Source organism: Amia ocellicauda, chromosome 22, assembly GCF_036373705.1.
Source record: "Amia ocellicauda isolate fAmiCal2 chromosome 22, fAmiCal2.hap1, whole genome shotgun sequence".
Lineage (NCBI taxonomy): Eukaryota > Metazoa > Chordata > Actinopteri > Amiiformes > Amiidae > Amia > Amia ocellicauda.
Genome location: NC_089871.1, coordinates 17,946,078 through 17,954,981, shown reverse-complemented (window position 1 = coordinate 17,954,981; position 8,904 = coordinate 17,946,078). Strand labels below are relative to the sequence as shown.

Here is an 8,904-nt window from a genome sequence, read left to right as displayed (position 1 = left end):
CGTAATCTCCTGTTTAAAAGGCGTGCGCTTAAGCATATTTTCATGGTCGGGGCGGGGGAAATAGCGATGTGCCAGAAGATGTATGGTCTACATAATTACTTGGAACTTTGCATGCAAGGTATTATCCAGTTAGACTGATAGAAATTATTATTATTGCTGATTATGCTGTGTATAGATTCTGTACAAATGGAATGTTTGTTTTTTCTTAATTTTTCCCTACCTCTGTAATGGGGCGGGTGGATTCTTCCATTTTTGGGGAATGAGCATAAATACTGTACAAGACAGACAAGAAGGGGTCTTCTGTTTCTGCTGGTGAAGAGGGAGGGTCACTAGCAATTAGTGGTGCTGTTTTTGTTGTGCCAAGGTAGTTTTTACTGTTATTTAGAGTGTTTTTCATTATGTACTGGTTTAGTTTGTTTTGTTTTTGTCCTTGTCTTTTTCACTGAATATATGGAATAATTTTGGTTCAAGAATTTTGACTTGACTTTCTGGACTCCAAAGGCAAAGTAAAATACTTTTTCCATCGGAATGTTGCTGACTCTGTTGCCTCAATTTGTACACCTTTCATGGCCACTTTCTACAATACCTGTGCGAACAGGTTTGGACAGTTATTATATTTAGTGACCATTTTCTATCACCTGGGACCTCACAACCTCCTACAAGACATCCCGGGGAACACGGTCGTATGCCTTCTCCAAGTCCACAAAACACATTTAGACTGGATTAGCATACTACCATGCCCCCTCAAATATCTGTGAGTATATCCAAATATCCGTTGTTCCATGGCCCAGACTGAATCCACATTGTTCCTCCTGAATCTGAGGTTCAACTAATGGACGAAGTCTCTAGCACTCATAGACTTTATCAGAAAGGCTGAGGAGTGTGATCCCTCTATAGCTGGAACACACAATCCAGAGGAACTGTATCTCCCTTACACGCAACATTGAAGAGGTGCATTAGCCATGCCACCCCAACACTGTCCAGCACTTTCAACATCTCCAGATGAATCTCATCTACCCCTGCTGCTTTACCGCCGCAAATACTAATCTAATCGGATTTGAAAATGCATGGAATTTTTTTTATAGTGACTACTAGTGTGTTACCTTTGGAAATGTGACCTTTCCGACTGTTGAAGCTAGACTTCTGGCAGGCAGTAAACAGCCCTGTCAGAGCCTGAAGATATTCAACCTGAAAGATGTAGCAGATTAGACAGGTGTCCCACATTAGTGTTGCAATACATGGGCATCAAAACCTGGGCATCTTTCTGTTTTTCTTTCATTGTTTGTTAGACATTTTAGACCTTTAATCTTCCTTTATGGATTTTTAATTGTTTTATCATACCCCATATTTATAAAACCATTTAGTTGTTTTAGCCCACCTGTTTAGTGTCCTGCAGATCCACTGTGTATCTTTGCCTCAGCTGGGTGGGGTGAGCACTTTTGCACTACGGTTGGATTGGTGATTTAATTGGGTTTATTTAATGCACGTTTTTAAGTTATGCTTCACTTCTACATTGTTTATTTATTTTATTTTATTTTGCTTTAATTAGACTTGGTATTTAGTTTTCATTTTGTCTGCACATTTTATTTGCTGAACGGGGCTGCAGAGTACTTAGATTGACTCAGGTTTTGTTTAATCTGTTGACGATATCTTTGGTATCTAGCGTGACCCTGTGTTTCTTCAAAAATCAATGCTTTGTTCCTATAAAATCACACCTTGCTGGCCATCATAAATTTGAATTGAACTTGCAATCAAAACTACCTCAATTCCCAGGAGCCCCTTTTCTCCTGCATCATACTAGAGGGTGGTGTAGTCAGGCACAACCCATAGGGGGCGATAGAGATAAACAAGGACAAGAATAAGAACAAACTGTTTGAAAGTCAATATCAAAGACCAATCAGGTCTTTAAAAACAGATCTTAATGATTGTTTGATTGACATAATCAAATGTTTCCTTTGACCTTTTTGTCAACAGACATCCCTTAGCCCAAATCAGCAGGCAGAAGATGAGGTGAATTGTTCCACTGTTCTCCACGAGAAACACTGTGTGAAACACTTATTTTGGTTTCAGCAGTTCACTGACGGAGGCACATCAATTCTCAGACACTCTCTAATTTTCTTTAGCAGGAATCTCCATTGGAAGCCCCTGTGGGCTTTTTCTGAACCACTTTGGCTTCTTCAACATCATCTTCCACAAAAATAATGTTTAAATCAGCCTCTATAACAAAACTATTAAATCTGTATTTGTAAAAGGGCTCTAATGTGAACAGCCATCAGCTAATCGGTAGTACAAAAGTACAAAAGTAGTACACCCAGTGGAGATATCAAAATAATTAAAATGGAGGAAAAACTTGTATGTGATTATTTTAATACAATACAATGAAAATCCATTCAGTGATATGGTAATGAGCAGCAGGTAGATCACAGTTTTGAAGTTTGTCTCATTAATAGAAGAGTTCAAGAAACATTTGCTTGATATTATAATGTGAGCAATACATTAAAATTATAACAAGTAGTATGTAGCCGCAAATGTTTTGTCATAAAAGAGACAGAGCTGTGAAATTGTAGACAGCCTTAACTTCAATCATTCCTGGTTGCATTTCGTAGTACATTGCTCTGTGGAAGGTGCATCAGCATTGCTATGATCAAATTAAGCTGTGTGTAGTATCTGATGCATGATGGATAGTCAGATTAAAGCTCAACTAAAATAAAAAGCATAATATTAATGTAGGTCTGTGTATTTATTTTGTTTAAAATAAAGGTGTGTCATTGTAATGTAATTTCATGCTTATTGCTTGGTGATCAAAAGTCATACATACAGCTTTGATTCAACAAGAGCCCGCCCACTGACTGCACTGCCGCATGTGCGCTGTGTCCGGTGTGAAAGCACCGTAATGATGTTGATTTCCAACAGATAGAAGGGCAAAGGCCACCATTTAATTCCCAGCATGTGTAAGGTGCATGTTTACAGGTCTAAAGTAATCCTCTTAATGTCAGGCTTGAGCACACTTAGAAGATCAGAATCTTGATGTAATGATGACCAAGCATAACTTGGTCACCTAAACCAAATTGCTAACTGAAAATCGCAGGGCTTATCAGTCTTTTCTTATAAACTGTTACCTATAATCAGTGCTTAATTTGTAAATGAGGAGGTGCTGGAGCTAAATATGAGTGAGAGAGTGAATGTATGAGGGGTAGTGGAGGAACCGGAGTGCTAATTGTATTGTAACAAGCAAGCAGGGGAGGGGTGGTTGGGTTAGTGTTGGACCGATTAATTGAATTTTTGTATCACGACAATCATTTGAGGAGGTGTCCGAGTGTGGACAGTCTCGAAGTCTGAGGTGCAGGGGAGCTCCAGTGTTATGCAGTGGCCATCACATGTCATGTTCTTCCCAGTCCCCATTAGTTTTCTCCTAACTGCTTTTTCAAACACTAATAGGGCTTTTATATGAGGGTCAGAGGCTAGTGTGGTTATCTATAGTGATGGAACAACTTCCACTTCTGCAGTTCCTTTGAAATGAATTATACTTGCTATCTGGGCAGTGGCATTATAGTCTATATACGTGGGGAATGTTTCAAGTTTTAGTGCCCAGTAGGTGGTACCAACACCACACAAACACAGGAGCAATTAACGCTGGTTGTCAGAAGTGGCTGTCTAACCTGTAAATGGAATGACAACTGAAGGCTGACTTGTTGTATTGATTTACGATCTGTGGTAGACGGTTCAGAATGGAAATAGGACTCATTTTCGAATAATTTTCTGATGAGTGACCTGTTTTATGGTTTTAAATTTCTGTAAAACCTGTCACTATTGAGAAACTAATCTTCAAAACTGTTATTCCCATATTTAGTTGTTTTTAGAAATGAGTTATTTAAGCAGTTGGACCACATGGACTAAACCAGAAGAAAGGCCACAGTGATTTATTTGGGGGAATTCAAATCTTGTCTGTTTAACATAATAAACCTCACCTCACCTACCGCTGTCTGGACCAGACTGCACCGAGTTACCTTCAGACCCTCATCTCTCCATACATCCCCTCCAGAACACTGTGGTCTTCTGGTGCCAGAAGACTAACCCTGTCTCCACTCCCCCTCCTCCAGAGCCGCTCCTTTTCATCCCTGGCCCCTAAGTGGTGGAATGACCTTCCCACTGAAGTCAAAACAGCAGAGTCCTTGACCTCCTTCCGTCACTTACTCAAGACACATCTTTTCAGACAATACTTGTAATTGTCATTTATTCTCCTGTAAAATTGCACTTATATAACATTTTGTCATACTTCTTGCTTTTGCATTACTAGTACTCGTATTGTTTATTTAGAATTCCCCTAAACTTTAACATCTTGTCTGCACTTATCAACTTTTAAAATCTAGGATGTAGGACTTATATATTGTTTACTGTATCCTATACACTTGTGTAAATTGGAATTTGTAAATTGCATTATGCCTTGAACTGTACTGTATTATTGCTCTTTGTATTGCTCTTATACACCGATCAGCCACAACATTATGACCACTGACAGGTGAAGTGAATAACACTGATAATCTCGTTATCATGGCACCTGTCAGTGGGTGGGATATATTAGGCAGCAAGTCAACATTTTGTCCTCAAAGTTGATGTGTTAGAAGCAGGAAAAATGGGCAAGCGTAAGGATCTGAGCGACTTTGACAAGGGCCAAATTGTGATGGCTAAATGACTGGGTCAGAGCATCTCCAAAACTGCAGCTCTTGTGGGGTGTTCCCGGTCTGCAGTGATCAGAACCTATCAAAAGTGGTCAAAGGAAGGAAAAGCGGCGAACCGGCGACATGGTCATGGGCAGCCAAGGCTCAATGATGCACGTGGGGAGCGAAGGCTGGCCCGTGTGGTCTGATCCAACAGACGAGCTACTGTAGCTCACATTGCTGAAAAAGTTAATGCTGGCCTCCAAATTCCCCAGATCTCAATCCAATCGAGCATCTGTGGGATGTGCTGGACAAACAAGTCCGATCCATGGAGGCCCCACCTCGCAACTTACAGGACATAAAGGATCTGCTGCTAACGTCTTGGTGCCAGATACCACAGCACACCTTCAGAGGTCTAGTGGGGTCCATGCCTCGACGGGTCAGGGCTGTTTTGATGGCAAAAGGGTTACCTACACAATATTAGGCAGGTGGTCATAATGTTATGGCTGATCGGTGTATTTCAAGTCACCCTGGACAAAGGCGTCTGCTAGGAAATTAATAATAATAATAAAATAATAATAATAAACCTGTTTGCTAGAGTCAAGTGGACACGTTAGGGTAAGAAGATGAACATAGGGAGATATTAAAGAAAGTTAGGTCCTGTAGAAAAGGAGGGGCTTTTTAATGTAACATCCATACAGGGATGTTAAATTAAAAAGACCCTCCTTTTCTACAGGACCTAACTTTCTGACAATGTGAGAGGCTTTGGAAATAGAGCTGGTGGTGATCTAATTACATTACATTACATTGAATTGTGTCATTTTTATAATTTATACTCTTGCTGACATAACTAATAATTCTTAGCCTGAGGGACAATAGTAATGGCTACATTGAGATAATGAGGTCTTTCCTCAATTTGAACGATTTCAAAACAAAGTTGAATATGAGCAATTGCGAGGCAAATATGCTAGTTAATATACATATTTCTTGTCATCATAATTCCCATAAAAAGATAATTGTATTAACATCTTTATGAACATTAAGGTCTTAGTCCAATAGGATATCCACTTCCAAATATTCCATATAAGATTCCACATATCCAATTCCTCAATATATATAGATCTTATCAATGTGTTCAAGATTTCCATAGCCCCAATATATTTATATAACAAAAGTGAAAACTGTAGATCATACATAGACTTAGAAGAGCTTTTATAAACTTTAATATAAATTTCAGTTGTAATTTTCTGTGAAGGTGGGTCCACACCTGAGCAGATAGATACACAAACTCACTTTCAAAAGTACATTTCCGACAAAATGCAACTCTTCTTGATTTGTACAAGCTGGCATTGTATTTTATGATAATACAGTGTGGCATTTAAATGATCAGTTAACAGACTGGATCCAAAGAATCTCAGCTACATTTGAATCCCAGTGTGGATGTGAACAAAACAAAGTGTTTCAAATATTTATTTTCTGCTTCTTAGCACCTGGAACATGAATTATTATAGAGACTTCACCCATAAAGTCAAACACTCATATATAGAATTCACCAAACACTCTTATACATTTTCAGTATTAACCTGAAATACAAGCTGAGAATATGTGTATCTCAGGTGGATTTATATTATAGAATTCAATCGCATCATTTGATTAACTAGTCTACTGTGGACTTCTTTAACATTATCTTCAAGCAAACTATTGACCTTTATTAAAAAAAACATAGCACCATTTATTTCAATGCACCAAAGTAAATGAGTGATTTTTGTTGTTGTTGGTTTTTTTTTACACTGGAAGGATCAAAGCCATTTCAACCACAAATCAGAATCAATGGCTGGCAGTTCCTTACATGTTTTAAACTGCTGATGGATTTAATGAATGCATGTGTGTGTGTGTGTGTTTCTGTGTCCCGAAGCTAGTTTGTGTCTATGGGAGTTGGAGGGAGATCAGGAACATTAAATGCAAGATGTTCAAAAACATGCATGTTATACATATATATATATATATATATATATATATATATATATATGAAAAATTAGATTGTGGCTCATTGCAGCAGCACAAAATTCAAATTTTACAAGAATTACTATTCTTCTGTGTAGAACTGATTGTGGGGATACTTTGATTAATAAACACATAATATATTTTTTCTATGCACATGTTAAAATATTGCTGTATATTCAATTAACATCTTGTGACTTGAAACACATTCACTGGCTATAAAACATGGAAATACAACCGCATTACCATTCCCTCCAATAATGACAACAAGGAAAGGCTGTGTAAACGTGATGTCCTTTTACAGTCAACACTTCCTAAGATCTGCATCATTTTCTGTAGGACTTTTGAAATTCCTCCATTGTATGCCAACAGTGTCTGTAGGGGAATGTGTAAATATCTCCAGGTATGCTTAATGATTATCTAGGGGAAGAAATATGTGCAATAAACTGAATTAATTGATCACATGGCCATAACTGATTATATATCCCTGCAGATTTCCACAGAAATACATACATCTGTTTATTGGACAGTGAGCATTATCTGCAGAGCAATCTGGAGGAACACAGCAAAAGAGCATACAGAAAATTCAAACTGAAAATCCCAGAGCGACTGTCAGTGCTCACATGATGCTTGCACAAAAAGTGATTGACATAGCGAGCCATTCAACCCCAACCCCCCCCACCCCCCATTTTTAGTGTTCTGAGTCATTGCTTAGTGCAAGATAGAGTTGTTGTATTGCACTTTCTGGCAGTTTGACTATTCCACCCAAATGGTTTGATTAAAAATTGGGCTATGTCAGTCAGTTTCAGCACATACATTAGTAGAACAACTTGCATAAATAGTAGTTAAGTCTCTTCTCTCTTCTTGACCCCCAGCCACCCTGCAGTTTGGCCCGCCAGTCTGCCCTTGTGGAGTGTGCAGCCTGGAGGTCTCAGCTGCGGAGTGGAAGGGGGAGCAATGGGGGTCAATGTCCTTGGCAGGTCTTGCAGCACATCTGCTTGAAGTATGGTCTGCTGCAGAACTTAAACCTGAGCACCAGAGGGCAGTACGCCACTTTGTTCACATCTTTGCATTCTGGAGATAGAAAATAAGTGGAAATCAAATGAGAGAGATGTACAAATTTACGTTCTCTGCCATGTCAATTAGAACTGTATCAGACTGTTTCACCGATGTACAGAATTAAGCCTTGCTGCCTATGTACCTGCACCATACACAGATACCAGAAAATACTTTAAGTAATTTTACAGAAATCAGACATTTCAAAGGGTTTCCACTTGAAACAGAACTGTGAGTCAAGCATTGTAATAATATGACCTACCTAGAAGCTCTCACCAAGGTCACTGAAACAACTCAATCTCACATAGCAATTAAGTATGAAGATGCCACCTTTCACAAAACGATGCTTGCAAGATGTCCAGTGGAGGTGGAGCTTAGTGGAGGTCTTTAGGTTTATAATCTCCTAATTTTATGATTTATTTTGGAATGATTTTAGCCCAAAGCAAGTGGCTTTATTTTCAAGCAGATTATAAAGTCACATGGTACTTCACAGGGGTAATAGGCACATTAAATTCAATCAAATATGATTAACGAAAAATCTAACAGCTAGCAGACACTGCAAAGATTGTCGAGGTTCACATTGTAGGTGTGGGACACAGTCTTTAATCATGGATTCCCTTACAAAAAATAAGTACAGTTAAGTAAAATACACTGTACTATATATCAACATTTGTAACCTGAATTAGCAGTAGTCTACTGACTACTTGAGTAAAGTTTACTTGAGTAAAGTTAGTATACTGCTGCCAATTAAAGATAAAGAACTTTAAATTTAGTAGATTGCAAGTGTACTTTAAGTATTACATAAACTGTACTTTATATACTTGATAAGTTTACTTCTAAAGTTCCTTTTCGTAAAGGGTTACAATTACAGTCAGTTTTATTTGTCGGTACTCTGTCGATTGCTATTTCTGTTCGACCCTTCTCTGTTTATCCAAGCAATGTCAACCACGTGTATAAGCAGTGGTGTGGCATGGGAGGGGAAAAGGGGAGTGCCCGCAACCCCTGACCGGAACAATATGTAATCCAGTCTGAAATAGATCATCTCCATTTTGAAATTCATTTTTTTTCAGCTACCCCCTGTCAGAGAACCCATAATGAAAATCTTACTCTCTGTTATTCTCCCTGTCCCATGTCTGATAATCTCACACACACCACACACGTGTCAGAGAATCTAACCTCCTCACTGCCC

The 8,904-nt window shown here is 38.6% G+C and overlaps 1 protein-coding gene across 2 annotated transcripts in view; it reads right to left on the bottom strand.

The window, feature by feature from the left end:
• Positions 1–5,864: 5,864 nt before the first annotated feature.
• The window catches only part of adamts10 (ADAM metallopeptidase with thrombospondin type 1 motif, 10), a 96,209-nt gene continuing 93,169 nt past the window's right edge, over positions 5,865–8,904 (bottom strand). For both annotated transcript variants that reach the window (XM_066695623.1, XM_066695622.1), the window contains exon 25: positions 5,865–7,733. In XM_066695623.1, the coding sequence (XP_066551720.1) occupies positions 7,624–7,733 (110 nt within the window). In that variant the 3' untranslated portion in view covers positions 5,865–7,623. The remainder of the gene's footprint in view (positions 7,734–8,904) is intronic.